The sequence below is a fragment of the Acanthopagrus latus genome, chromosome 6, assembly GCF_904848185.1.
Source record: "Acanthopagrus latus isolate v.2019 chromosome 6, fAcaLat1.1, whole genome shotgun sequence".
Taxonomy (NCBI): domain Eukaryota; kingdom Metazoa; phylum Chordata; class Actinopteri; order Spariformes; family Sparidae; genus Acanthopagrus; species Acanthopagrus latus.
In genome coordinates, this window is record NC_051044.1 from 16499067 (window position 1) to 16514633 (window position 15567).

Consider the following 15567-nt stretch of genomic DNA (forward strand, 5'->3'; position numbering starts at 1 on the left):
TATATGGTAAACAAGTGACTCAAACAGGAGGCTGGGTGACATTGAAGACAAACACACCTTTCACCTTTTAAAACAGCAAATTTATTTGTCTTTTAAAAAATAAAAAAATCAACTAAAAAGTATTACTATTTCATTGTCACTAATAGAAACAGTACGGAAGCACTGAGTCTTTGAGCACTTTAACTGCTCTTCAAGTATGTTATTTAAGTTCTCATAGATTATTCTTCTCCAGTGGAAAGTCCACCAGGACAGTGGGATCCAGTTGACCAAGAGGGCAGGGTCACAATTCCAAATGAAAGTTCTCCAGAGTTATATCCTGGTTGTGGCAGAACCAGTGTTACTGACTTCACACATCCATAAAGAAACAAGTTGAGAACCGACTGTTTGATCCAGTGACAAGTCTGTTTCCAGAGCAATGCAGCTGATGTGCAAGCACCCCATTCTCCAGAGTGTAGTGAGCAGGAAGAGGAAGAGTTGGTCACACAAGCTGAAATTTCAAAAGACTAAGTAAAAAGGAGAAATAAAGAGCAGAGTGAAAAAAACAGAATGGCAAGACCAGAAGAGAGAGAACTCACAAAAAGAGAATGTGGACAATTAAATCAGCAGAACGGCTCATAACAGTTAAAATAAAATAAAAAGCCATCAATCAGTTGTATTAAAAATAGCATCGACTTCAAAACAATACCACTTGAATCAGCTCAAAAAGTAATAAAACTGAATTACAATTTCTTCTGTGGGGAAACAATGCAAAGTTTTCCACATGTAAACAAATTCACTCAGAAGAGAGAAATCAAGTGTGCAGTTCTCTCTGCTTATACTTCAGCTATGCCCCGTTCACCCTTTTACTGTATGTGCTTGTGCCCCAATTGCACCAATGGTAGCAAATCAATACCAAACATCAAGCCTTTTCGCCACCTTATTCTCTGTTTCATTCTTCTCAAAACGCATTTCAGAAAGTGATAAAGTGACAAACCTCTGATGCAATCCTCCTGAGTGTATTGAGAAGCTGCTCAAGAGGAAGAAAAGCTAGGACTATTGAGTTTCAACTCCCTGTACGAGTCCATGTCCTCCTTTTACACATCAGCCCCAAACCCTCTGTCCCTTCATTATTAAAATATGCCTCTTCAAGCCGGTCATCTGGGGTGCAAGAGAAAGTGATGCAGATACTCTGAAATAGCATCCCAGTGCCTCCAGAGGAAGGCGAGGAGGATTACGAGGAGCAATGTAGAAAGCGTGCGGCTGCGTGTTTTCATCAAGGGGACGACACAATTGGCCACTGTGGACACAAACACCAAAAGCACTGCCATAACAGCTAGCAGCACATTGATTAGTTTTCCAAGTAGAGTCCGAGCTGTGGCGTTCTCCAAACCCTCGAGCTGCACCACCTGCTGTTGCTGCTGCTGCAGCTCCATCTTGGAGATACGTGTCTGACATGCCTCGAGCGCCTCCTACAGGTCAGAGACAAAACTGTCGGTGAAATAGATCTGAGGACGAGGCAGAAACATTCATAAATATTTGGTGAAGCTTACCTGAATGTCTCTCGCCCTTTCGTAAGACTGGTATGCAATCTTCTCCTCCATGCTGGCTAGTTCCTGTTTCAAGTTCAGAATTTCATTCTGGTGGAGTTCAGTCAAGTCATTGAGCTGCTCTTCTAATCGTTCACACCTGCAAAATAACGACAAACACAAATATGACTTTTTCTTTTCCCCCAACCATTCAGACCTACGATACTGCACTGCTAAGGGCATGATATGATACCTGTATCTTTCCTCTTGCAGGGCCTCCATGATCATCGTATAGTCGCGCTGATAATGGGCTTTCAAGTTTTCAAATGACTCCTCGAGCCGACCTTGGTTATCCCGCAGCTCTTGGATCTCATGGAGTATAGCGTCAAAGCCAGAGGCCTGGGCATGATCAAGTGTATTGCCCTTGGAGCTAGGAGGTCCTCCAGGGGCCCCAGTCGTGCTGTTGGCTCCAGCGGAGCCAGAAGTGGCGCTAGAACAGTCTTCATCACTGCCATACTTTGGGCTGGACTGCAACTGTCCTGTCCCAAGGGTCCTCGTTCCCCCAGGACCAACACCTTCATCCCCCTGGGTTTCATCCAAGGAATCTTTCAGGGCTGAAATGTTATCAGCACTGCCAAACTTGTGGCGGATGAGGGAGGCGATTTCTCTCGGCTTAGACACAACAGCTCCAGCTGCAGAGTGAGTGGCTTGAGAGAAACTGGAGAGACCACCTGTCACCTGTAATGAAGGACATCAAGTTAAAAACTCATCCCCATTTCTGACAGTTAAAGGACCAAACAAATCTCATTCGACTGTCTGAAAAGCCTTATAGAAAGGAAACACATACTGCATTGGAAAAATAACATGCACGTTGCCCATCTAAAATAGTGTTTTGTTCAGCTGATAGAAGTTAATGATATCACTAAGTTCTGTAGCTGGTACACTGAAACAGTGCAGCTGATTTTAATTAACGTCAACTTATGGCAATTGCAAATACGCCACTGTGAGGTGACAAGCACTTACATTTAACATTGCCACACTGAAACTACAAGCCTATGGCTTTAAGCATGCCCACCACAACAAGCACACATTCTCAGTGAGTATGATCAACATATTAAAAGATCAGTGTTAATTCACTGAACTAGAAAAAAGAAATCCCAATCTCCTGTTTCTAACATACAGACGTATCTCCTGTTCACAATCGAAAAAAAACAAACAATCACAGCACACCTCAATGCCATAATAGCTTAAATAAACACATTTACAGAATTTAGAAAAACACGCACCTTGGCTCCAACATCTTTCAGCCCCTGGTGCATGTCTCGGAAAACATCTTTGGGCTGCCGAGGGATGCCATTGTGCTCCACCTCTCGAAGCTTTCGGTGGTAATGCTCCAGCTTCCTCTGCAGTTGCTGGATGGTTTGCGCTGACTTTTGGTTCTTCTTCTCAAACACCTGTTTGATGCGTGCACTCTGCTGTTTGTCTGCATTATTAGCGAGTTTCAGGTATTCGGCCACATTGTCGTCACGTGCTGTTTGTTCGATTTTGATTTGTTCCGTGAGCTTAAGAATCTTCTGTTGTAGTTGGGCAATGGCCTGCTTCGTTCGCTGGGGGTCTGGAGTACTGTCAACTACATCATATCCATCTGCACCGTAAGGGAGGGCGTTGGGCGACACAGCAGGGCCCGATCCATCATAACGATCCAGCTGTTGAAAGACAGTGAAGAAATGGAATGTTAAAAAACTGTGTTTATCTTGTTTCTCCCTGATGTGTTGAAGCTTTTTTTTTTTTAAGGGAACGATTATAGAATCTAGTGTGAACACCATTAAAAATCCGTTCATACCGTTAATACTGTGCTGTATTATCTTAAATCATCTAGATGAAGATGTATCCATCACTACTCATTCAGAACAGCAGATGGCGCCTTTTAAAAAAAAAAAAAAAAAAAAAGCTCCCTTTTGAATGTCATTTCAGAGCTCCAGTTCAAGGATTGGAGCGGGGAAGATGCAGCGACTTGTGGGAAACACAATTGCAAAAATTGGCCAAGTTATCTGAGGACTGAGAGAGAGTTATAACAATGATTTTAATTTTACCCCTCAGGATGTACTTTAGCTAAAAAGCCCAGCAGTGCAAATGACTTGAAGCCATAAACAGTCATCACTGCTTTGAGGCTCAAAATGAGTCAACAAGAGGAGCAGTGAATATTACATCTGCATAATTAACAGACTAAACTGGGTCCATTATAAGAGCTACCAGCTCCTTTGAAACCTGGAAACCATTGAGCTTTATGTATTCTAATGAACTGAATGTTAAGTATGTCTGAGCTAGCTTCAGTAAGAATATAGATAACACAGAAGAGGACTCTGCAACATTGGCAGGCGATAAGAGCTGCTAATGAATAACTTCACAGTCCTGTTACATAGCTGTCTGGTTATATGCCATAACCAATAAATTACCCATTTGAAAGATGCATTATAACATAAGGTGATCAACAAGTATGTTGACATATGTTTTTATTTGATTGCACAAATAAATGGCTATAAGACACCACCTGCATTTAGATTATTACCTATAAACCTCATTTACACTATCAAATTAAGTCTCCAGGGAAACTGAAGTCTGACTAGTGATCCAGTCAGGCTGGCAGGCCTGGCCCCATTTCTAACTGCTTTTACGTCTCCATAATATACAAAATAAATGAATAAAGTAATGTTATTTTCCTGTGCTAATAGTAGTTGCTACTTTGATCCGTTTCTGTGACAGCAGAGCCAAAAATAATGCCACTTGGAAACACTAATGGGGAAAAAGTTGTCTGTTTCCACAAATAACAGGCCATAAGGTGAAGATGAACAGGAGCATTTCCATCCTGCTCATGACATCTGTTTAGAAACTTAATTTCAGCCTCCACTGAGGTGCCAAGACCTGCAAAACAGTGTGACATGGCCCCTCGTCTTACGATGTCTGCCTTCTCCTGAATTGTCATTCCAGAGAGTCTTCTATCATACTACTGACATCAAGCCACACTACTTCAATGGCCCTATAGCGTGTTAACATTTTTTTAATCCCCTGCTTGAATTACCAATTACTTTTTTAAATAAAGCTATTTTTTATTTTTTTAAAAAAGCTGTTTCAAGTGTATTTTTTATTTTTGTCTTATAAACTGTCATGTCTTCAGCTAGTAAACCCCTTATTCATTTAACAGTTTCACTCTACAGTTACTTTTTCCTCTCATTGCTTCAACAACAGAACCAGCCCACAATTTTGAGTTTGTTTGGCCCTGCAAGCCTTCTCTGACCTGAAGTACTCTCAGTGACAGCGCAAGCTAAATTTAGAAAGGCTTAAAGCACATAGTGACCAACCACTCAAAGGCAATCTCTGACCTTCCACCACTGACAGCTCATCTCCCCATTCACCGGTTCATCCAGGCACATCTAAGCCATTAACAGCCTTTTAACACGTTTGCACAATTCACTTAGTTTTGGCCTTCTCTCACATTTCTCTGGCATTTATGCATGACTCCATTTATCTTTTGTTTTTACAGCCGGGTTGCACACAAATACACAGCATTTGTTTCATCTTGAGTGCATAGTGTCTCTTTGTATTGCAATGTGAATCTGAATGTTTTATATCCTGAAGCCAAGATTTCTATGAATAATACATTTGCTAGAGGACAGATTTTATGAAAAAGGATGTGAGAATTAAAAAATGTGTTTTTGCCATAGTGTCAACAGGTTTTCAACCGATTGAACGCATTTAAATTGAGGAGACTGTCAGTGTTCTAGGGACATAATGCTGATGGGACATTATGAATAATTAATACAAATTTACTGAGTGCAGTTAGGAAAATTTTAAAATTCATAGATTTTGTTACAGCTACCGTTTTTGTTTCTCTTAATAACATTTGGGACAAGTTATGCAGTTACTGTTCCTTCCATCATGCTTTAGAGGATGCAAAAAAACACAGACATGTTGCCATGCCATACCTGAGCCTAGTTATTCAACTTTATTTGTTTACAGCTTGGTATATCTGCATCTTGGAAAGTGATACCGTGTTATCTTTTTAGCAGTTCCTGAACCCTCAGTGTACAGACTACAGATACTGGATGAATTTTGATACTGAAGGGAACCTGATAAATCGGTGGCAAGTTTGGAAATTATAAGAGGCATCTTTTTTCCCTAGGATTGTTGAATGTCACTGATGTCACTCTGTGGTTGAGTTTCATTGTGGGTAATGTAGACACCGGGTTTAAAAAAAATAAAAAATTATAATGTGTCTGGTATTTTATCATTTATAAAAAGGCTTTACACTACTTTCTCCACATCTGTAGTACTCTCAAGACCTCTAAATACACTTAAATGTAAAGAATTGGTGGAGTTACCCTTTAAGTAAATGTTATATGTGGCAGACAGACAAATACTACGCTGTAAAGTGCAAGTCACACGGATTGCAGCAGTGTGTATCATGTCTGTCTGTTTAGATTTAACTGAATTATGACTTGTCAATGGAGTGTGAAGGGAGAAGCAGGTGACTCCTGCAGGCCATAACTGGCCCACCATAAAGTTTGATTTAGTCAGCCAGATGTTTCTAGTGAAAGACATAATAATGAATCCGAACAATATCATATAAACAGCTGTTTATGCAGTTTTGTTTGTTGCGAGGTAAACATGCTCTTTGAATATGTAGTTTTTTTTTCTTCCACATAATCTAACCACGGCAGAGTGACACTTTGCACAGAAAGTCAGTCAATTAAGGGTAACTGGGATTATCGTACCATTTTTGCATTTAACAATACACTAGATTAGGCATTTGCTTTTGGTCCTTGGTCCACCGTAAAGTTTCTAAAAGCTTGGGCAACCCCACTCTGGGTAAATGCAAATGTAACCTATATCAAAACATCATTTGCATCCAGACTGGAATGTTTTCCTTCTCCGTAAAGAACGTACTGGCAACTATTTAATTTTTCACCGTGACTACTTGAAAGGACTGAGACGTTCACCTTGTCAGGCTCCTCAGTTGAGTGGTAACCAGATGTTAGCAGCATGTCAACCAGGGCTGGGCTGCTGGGTGTATCCGTGGTCGAGGAAGAGCGTGGGCGCCCAGCCTGCAGCAGGGCTTCATGGGTGCTGCGTCGGTGGATCTGAGGGCTACCTTTTTGGGGAGGATCCCCGGGGCCCCCCACCTTGCTGCGGCGGCTCTGCAGGCTGGTGCCTCTCTTCATCATCGGTGGAGCACCTCGGATCTGCTGCAGAACACGGCTCAGAGCTGCAGGAGGGACGGAAGCGGCAGGGTTGTCAGAATCCAAAGGGAGGGCCGAGCTGGCAGGAGCATCCCCTACTTCTGACCCTACTTCAGTGGGTTCGGAGGGAGGGGCGCCTGTGCAGGTAGAGACGGAGTCATGTGGGGAAACGGAGGAGCGTCGGCGCTGTGGCTGGAAGAAGTGCTTCAGGCCATGGCCCAACGCTCCCATGTTCTCCAGGGCATTATGGGTGATTTTGGACAAGCCGTGCTCTGACTCCGACGCCCTCCTGCCGACCTCCGTCTCCGCTCGGCCTCCCGCGTCCGGCTCCTCTGGACTCAGCTCACTACTACCCTGATCCATCAGAGACCTCCAGTTTCTACCTGGGGGTGCAGGGGACTAGCTACGCCCCGTCAACACCCCCCCCTCTGAGCGACTGGTTGAAAGCCGTGGAGCAGAGGGGTTGGCGCTCAGTTGGGCCTTTTGAGTGCGCATGCATCTGCGGCTTGGCTCAATGTCATGCTTGTCTACCACAAAAGGAAAATAAAATGGATTATGACATGCAGCAGTGAATGATGAACATAAGAAGCAGAATATAAAACAACAAGCAGCTACATTTACTGGGTTGACACAGACATGACCACTTTTATAGAAGGTTTCTTATCCAAAAATCATCTTTTTGCAAACAATTCATGATTGAAAAAAGATTCTAAATAGCCTCCCTGCTGAAGGAGACAGCATGAGGCATATCTGATCCAACCCAGTAATGCAAAAACATAAAGTCTACAAAATAAACAGAACAGTTTCTGAAATGTCAAAGTCTGTCATACAGCACGACCTTTGGCTGCTTCTAAAAATCCCTCTCCATTGTTTATTTCTGGGCATTCAAGCCCAACTGCACAAAAACCCTCACGATTACATTTCAGAAAGCATTCATTATGGAAATCAATAATCAACATAATTAAGAGTGCCCAGATGAAGCTAACAAAGAGGCTACAGAGTGTGAAAAAACATAAATGAAATACTAAATGGATAGAGACAGTGATCTAATTCTCAACTGATTAAGGAGTTCAACGATCCACAGCAGTCTCCTCTTTTGCATCTCATCTTATAACAAGGCTAAATCCTGCAATGTAAAGGTCCGATCCAGCTCTGTGGCTCTCAGATGACAGGTTATATAAAAAGTCTTTATCATCATGTAATGAGACATTGGGAAAGAAAGACAGAGAGAGGAGTTGAGATAGAGTGACAAAGATCTTACCATCAGCCCCGCTTCTCCTCTACTGACTCACAACGCAGGATTGGCTAAATGAAGCAGAAATAAAAAGAAGAAAAAAACATATAATATGCTCCATACGACAGAGAGGAGAAGAGTTCCAGACTATGCATACTGCAGCATCATGCAGAAATAAACAGACTTGCATACAAACTTTTCACTCAGTCATAACTGGTCATAATGGATGTGTAAAGGAATGCTGCACCAGATGAGAGTTAAAAGCTTCTAACATGCTGACGAGTAGAAATTATCCGACTCTAATGGAGCAGAACACATGACATGGCAACATTAACATGACTGCAGCTCCAGACACTGTTCAATACTGCTTCTACACAGAAACAAACATCAAAACACGGCATGAACTCAGCTCAAAGGAGCTGTCACTGCACGACTCATCTGTAGCAGCACATACAGAGGGAGTGGGGGGGACGTTAGCCTGGGAAAGAGCCTTCCTGTCCTCCTTTTCTTCAACCAGCCAACAAATGTGCACACTATCCTTGAATAGACACATTTGAACTATTTTTCCAATTTGTCCAACTGGAAACATTTTTAAAAAATGTCTTACAGTATCTATTCATATTTCCCACAGTCTAGCTGATGGCCAAATCATTGCTAAAACCTAAATCCAGAACCAAATCTCAACCTTAGTTCTGTACTCAGTTGTTCTGAGTGTTTATAATTGCAGATTTGCATAGTTATTAATGAGGGATTTAAAACTGATGAAATTGATCACTTTTTATGTCCAAGCATACCCAATTAAAATGCCAGAAACAGGCACACGCGTATCTGGTTCTGCTTTGCGTCTGCATGGTTGAATCACAAGGAATCAAGACCAAAACACTGGCTGTCTCTAGTTGCAGTGCACGAGAACAGTTAAACTGGGATGTTGCAAACCACAAAATCCTGACATCTAACAGGTAGTTTAAATTTCCTAGACTAGTTGACTGATAAAAAATTAAAAAAAGAACTCAGAAAGCATTAAAACTTGAGCATAATCTAGGTTAAAAATTGTCAAGTTTCATGTCTGTCAGAACATAATATTTTGTGAAACTGTAATAATGTGATTGTTCCAAGCAAAAAAGTTAACAATGTGTTTTCATTCCTTTTCATGTTGATGTAACTAATAATGACAGTATCATCTGTGTAACATTGCATACCTTAACCGTGAACATTTCTAAGATGGTTATCTCATAACGCTGCAACCCCAGCCGCAGCGCCTGTCAACATGTTCACGTTCCAACCCATGAGTACTCAGTAGATATGACATTATCAGATCAGTACCCAGCACTAATGAGTCAACCATGCCAATCCTCGAACTCAGCCTGTATTTTGATCTCAACTACATACCTATGAAAAACATCCTCAGACAGACAGACATATAAACACCTGGAAAAGCCCCCAAAACTTTGTGAGGTCCCAATAATAAAGCTGTTTCCAGGACCACATTTTACCATAATGATACGCATACAGACTCACAAGGTAAACACACTGCAAGCTGATGCTATTATTCAAATATGCACATGAACCTGAATTAAATCCACTACAAAGCATTTCTATGTACATAGTTCTTTAATACACTGTAGCTCTCACTTTTGTCATAAAGAGAAAAAAATTGTTTCACAACAGTAAGTTTCCAATCCTTTCCTCCTCCTTGACAGGCTGTTTTACAAGACATACTGAGAAGCGTGTTTCTCCAAAGAGCCTAAAGTGAGGACTCTGACGATGTAGAACATGGATTATATTGCAGACAAACAGAAAACTGATTCCACGAGTCAGCAGAGATATAAAGTATCACTTAACAAGCCAGCAGCACAATCTAGCACCAAAAAACTCTATGAAATGCAGCATTAGTGATACACAGTGACTCATTACTGCTGGCCCTGCTGTTACATCTGCAGTGTTGGATAAGAAAGCTTTGTTGAAGTGTAGGTGGTAGTGAATGGTACAATAAGGAAAAAGCAAATCTTTGCCAATACTTTCTGATCAACACGCTTAAACAAAGGCTGCTTCATGTTTAAACCATGTTCGCTTACTGCCGTCGCTCATTTCACTCATTATTCAAAACAAATTAAATCATCATAGATTGTATTCATGAAGCTTCCCTCCCCACTTACTGCCCTCTGATATACATGTCATATGTATATGTATATACGTTAGCGCTATCAATTATTATACAACCTTTATAGCTAACTGATTTAACACTTATCTGCTTATCTTGTATTTGTGATCTTCAGCCCCATTTCCTGATCCTGAATCAGGCTTAGCCACTTAGCAATTCAATGTAACACGCGCTTTGTAAGATCTAAAGTCAAGACAAGACACAGGAGGAAAAAACTCCCACACAGACGTGGAACTGTATCCTTCATCTACAATGAAAATACAATGGCATCCGACTCCTCTAGGCTGAGGGCAAAGTGTTCTCTTTGAAGTGGGTCAGCCAACACTCGCCTAGCTCTCTCTGCATGCAGTGCTGCAAGGTCACACCATCTCCCGAGCGTTGTGCATGTCTCACGGCGTTTAAGCTTTTACTTGTGTCAAAGAAACACTTATGTAGTCATTGCTATAGCATAGGCCTACATGCATTATTTCAGTTGTCCTATATCTGCATCACTTAGATTAACACTCATAAATTTCAGATCTAATGTGTTTTTTTTGCATCAGATTGCTGAAAACACACATCTAAAATGTGTTATAATAGCTCTGATGCAGCGTTCCTTCACGGCCCGTAGTCACCTTCTCTGTGGTCTCACTCAATGGCCCGCCTACAGCACTATATGATTGGTTACAATCAACAATGAATAATCTGAATCTGCAAAGTAACTCATAATTATAAAGATAAATAGTGTAGTGAAAAGATTAAGTAGCAGAAAAAGTGAAAATGGAAATACACAAGATTTTATCATCTTACTGTAAATATATAATAGTTCCAAATATCAGTTACCTTGACTACTAATGAGTGGTATTTGTATTAGCCCTGAATAAACCATGTTGGTCAATCCCTAGATAACAGAACTGAAAGATTTATTTTAAAAAAAAAACAAAAAAAAAACTGTTAGTGTCAATTACAACAGAGGTACACACAACTCAGCAGTTGTCCCAGTGCAAAAAACATACCTTCGGGTGTGGTCATCAGCATATGACTTGTGGAGCTATTAACACAGGAAAAGGTAAAATCCAAGCGAATTTCCAGCTCTGCTTCCTCTAGATAATTGTTACAAATGGAAATCTGGTGCGGTAGCTGTCGACCTTTAGTCAGCTGTTTCCATGGACATTTAGAAAAATCACATGCTGCAAAGAAAAACAGAAACAAACAAAAGGTAGGACAAATGAGAAACAGTTTGCTGTGAAAGACGACTTCAGACACACAGGAGACGTCTTTCTCACAAATATGTTGTGTATTCAAATTACAAAGCCTTAATGCTGCACCGACAAAATCTATGTGGCACTGTTGAGCCATGTTTGTGGAGCCAAGGCAGCTAATGAGACCCAAAATAAACTACTGACATCAAATACCATTCTTTTCATCTTGTACTCTTCTGTATGACATGGCAGTCTATAGAATTGCCATATAATCTCCCTCATTATATAGATCCTATGAGAAATTAAAACATGCAGATACTAGATGAGGGAGCCATCACATCAATTTGCAGCTCTATATATCAGCTTCCCAAACTTAATTGCTTGGCCTGCCCCCCTGAACTTATATACATTCAAAACATCAATCAATAGCTGAAACAAACAGGGAGAGGAAAGCAGATAAACAGGCCAATCACATATTCAGACAGTCAGGGCTTCTCATCAGATGTTATTTTTAGAATCCTTATGTCCTGGTGGTTTCGTGTGGCTCCATGATACTCAAGGAATTAAATAAGTAATCTTGACATTGTAGACTAGAGCAATCCCAGATTGTATGCATTCTATGAGAACTACATATATCTTACGTACGCTGTTGAGAGTATAAACCTTCATAGTGCAACATTCTATTTGAAGATGAAACAAAATAATTCCATCAGATAAAGGACACGTTTCTGTAAAATGTCATGTTCATTATCCAGAATCTCAACCAAGCAGCTCTTTTCTGAGTGAAAGCCACACATTCATCATGTCCTAAACTTTTGCAGTCAGTGAAGCACAACTATGGCGTCTAGCTCTTAAAACTGCAGCAGTCTCAATATTGTGAGGTCACTGTTGTCTCCATATGCATGATGTCAGTTCAATATGTCAAATCTGAGATCTACAGTACACAGCCTGCATCTTGGAAGCTAAAACCAAGATATAATATCATTATCAGGAGCTGGTGCAGACCACGACAGAGATAAAAATAGGAGTGAATATTGGACTTCATAATCGTCAAATGCACCTAGATGCCAGTCGAAATAAATGACTATGTCCACCAATTGTGCAATGAGGCAACTACTACTCAGTATGTTAACCACAACAACTTGATAAAGCAATAATGAATTAGAACCTGTGCTGTTGGGGAAACTATAGGGTAAATCTGATGTCAAGTAACAAAAAAAAAAAAAATCAATCAATGATTGCAGGCTCTCAGTAAAAACCCCAGGGGGTTTCTTTAGATATTTTCCTGATAAAGGCTATGAGTTCAATTATAACTTAATATTCAGTATGTTTACGCACCATAGTGTTAGATGTTGTTCCTACATTCACATTCATGATCAAAAAACCCACAGACTGTCCCTGTAATGCAGCCCAGTGTGAGACCTGAAGTGAATACTCCACCCAGACAAACCAGTTAAGGCATTTTGTTTTGTTTTTTTCCCTGCACAAGCAGCTCATTGAAGTCTGGAGTTTCATATCTGGGATGGTGAAATGAAAAACACGAGTTTTAATTTTGTACAAGCACAGGCCTCCCAGGCCTTTTAGCTTAATTAATTGTGTAATGTTAATTAATAGTGCAAGATAGCCTCTCGAGAATATCTGCAGGACATGGACCATTTACTGAATTAAAGTGCCACAGCTTAGATAAAAGAAACAATTCAACATGACAAATAAACAACAGGAAATGTGTAACACAACAATGTACAGGATACACACAGAGCTCTCAGCAAGAATACAGTCATCCGTGCAATCCGATGAGATCATCACCACCGCTTCAGTAATTACACCTACAGGCCTAACAATAAAGTTTCCCTTTCGAGACGCATTCGTTATAACATGGAACAAAAAAACTTTCATCAAAAAACACTCAGGTTAGAGCTTAACACCAGCACAAGGCTCGCGTTACTTAATTAAATCACTCGGTAGGTTACAGGTGCATTTAGTGTCATTACATGTAAGGTAACAGTAGTAACGCGTATGCTTGGAAATTCAAAAGCAGACGCCTGGATAGAGTCAAACAAAACACAAATACAGTGGTGTATTTGTGAGTAATGTTATTAAGTTACTGCAAATAGTCCGAGCCCAACGGTTTAACGTTAGCTAGAGATAAGAAGAGGATGGAATTAGCAGCTTGCTAGCCATCGTTCGCAGGCCTGGCCAATAAAATACACAACAACAGGATACATTCACTCAAAACATCAGACCAGATTGACGTTTTATCGCAGGGTGGTGCTCACCGTCGTGGCAGATAAAGTCAGAACACATCCCCGTCCCCGTTTTGAAGGCTCGTCTGCTCCTCTTGCTGCTAGCAGTGCAAGCTAACGTGGTGCACTGGAGGGCGCTCATTTTACTTCACCGTGCACACCGGAGCTGCTGAGCGGGGCGAGGTCACAGTGTTCACGTTGCCTTATGCTGGATGTTAAGCATTCACCAAAGCTAGCAGAGGTTAGCATGTCTTACACATGCCGCTGTCACCCCGGAGTGAATGTTTAAAGTGTAAAGTAAGCGTGCCACCGCCCGTCTGGTTACATGAGCTCACCCGAGGACAACACTGTTCTATTTCAAATTTACACTGAAGCACCACGAGCTCCCATGTGTAGTGCCCTTCCTCCTATGTCAATACAACCAGACCATTTAACCTTTTCATTATCTGAGAAGTTTGTTACTTTTCAAATGGATGTGTAACATGTTTTGATACACAGCAGGCCATGTGTTACACATTGTGCACGCTGCTTGGTTAGAGGAGAGGAGAGTGGGTAGACTTGTATTTTGATCTGATCACAGCTCTGGCTCATGTGCTTTTTACGTTCGACTTCAAAATGTCAACCCTGACATAACTGATTTGAATGAAAGTATCAAGATAGTGGCCGCCATGTAAAGTGAGACATGTGTGAGAAGCCTCCCCGGTGATTACTGGAGAGTAAATCTCTCACCAGTTTAAAAACGGATTACAGGAATATTTCTACACCAGAATCTTGGGGGTTTACGCATCATCACATAGCCAGTCAGGTGGTACAAGTCAATCAATTAATCCCTCCATAAACCTGATTAATGTATCACCAACTTACAGTCCTACCTAAATGTCACGTTATTGATCGAGATGTTGAATCATGAGTCATGGCCACTGTGGCACCTGCTTGTATCTTTGTCACCCCTGCTCCAAAATAGACAATTAACCATTAAAATTAAACTCAATTTCACAAAACCCTTCGTAAAAACGGCCCTCGCAGGTGTGAACAGCTCAAACACACCGGGTGATTTCAGACTGGAGGTATTGGGTAGCCATCTGTCACACACTCCCACCAGGCTTTCTTAATCACACCTTGGTGTCTTGTATTTCATGGTGGCGTATGTAGTCCTACAGTCCCTACAGTGTAGATTTACATTTCAGACCCCCCGATTTTTGTTGTACATAACGAACAGTGGTCATTTGACTGAGGATAAAGTCACAATTGTTCACAGTCAGCTGTAAGTAACGCTCGTTAAACCCGTTTAGCACATCGACCGCGGTGAAACTATCATCGCATCCGGCCTGGGTGTTGTCTCCAAAGTTCAACCTGCACAAATTGTCTCTACAGCCGAAGATTTAACTGTCTTCTCGTAATTACTCACATGTAAATACACTTGTTATCGCCCATCCAGGCTATCCTGGGTGTGCAAAACAGGCGCTTACTGGCCGCCTGGCCACTCAGCCTGTCAGTTAGCCGCTTGGCTAGACTGTAGCTCAAAAACATCGCTCCAGCTTCAGCCATGGTTAGCTACAGGCGAGCCGGGCAGCTCGCCAGGCGGCAGCGACAATAGGATAAACAGCGTTAATCAACCGTCACCCCTGAGCGGGTCGGATATACATACGGAAACACATTTCCGCCGCAGACCAGTTCGTAAAATAAGTGTTTTTGCTGGCTTCGACTTACATGGGCGCTGAGAGGATTGTGTTGATGACCATTCATTTCTCCCGATGGTGGAACACTCCCACGGTGACGTCAAATAGCGTGCTCGACGTCAGCGCAGCCGAGTACCAGAGAGCTAACCATCCCATCTGACCCGTGCAGGTGATCCACTTGCACAGGCAGGTTTATGTCTGTTTTATGTATTCATCACTGTAGATGTATGCTGCGAAAATGACCTCAGGGCTGCAGCCTGTGGCAGGCAGCTTTAACAGTGAATAAAACCATTATCATGTCTGTAAGTATACACAGACAGACATAAC

General features: G+C 41.5%; 1 protein-coding gene across 3 annotated transcripts; it reads right to left on the reverse strand.

Annotated features, from left to right (window-relative positions):
• Positions 1-58: 58 nt before the first annotated feature.
• Positions 59-15413, reverse strand: tmcc1b (transmembrane and coiled-coil domain family 1b). Of its 3 annotated transcripts, none has more exons than XM_037100487.1 (8): positions 15272-15413; positions 11133-11306; positions 8004-8047; positions 6503-7269; positions 2792-3211; positions 1759-2243; positions 1530-1665; positions 59-1448 (listed from the first exon to the last, which is right to left on the reverse strand). In XM_037100487.1, the coding sequence occupies exons 4-8, from the start codon at positions 7103-7105 to the stop codon at positions 1134-1136; spliced, it is 1959 nt and encodes a 652-aa protein (XP_036956382.1). In that variant the 5' UTR covers positions 7106-7269; positions 8004-8047; positions 11133-11306; positions 15272-15413; the 3' UTR covers positions 59-1133. The 3 variants fall into 3 exon arrangements, with proteins under 3 accessions (XP_036956382.1, XP_036956383.1, XP_036956381.1); XM_037100488.1 differs by lacking the exon at positions 15272-15413 and adding an exon at positions 14970-15171; XM_037100486.1 differs by lacking the exon at positions 15272-15413 and adding an exon at positions 13595-14106.
• Between the last annotated feature and the right edge of the window lie 154 nt (positions 15414-15567).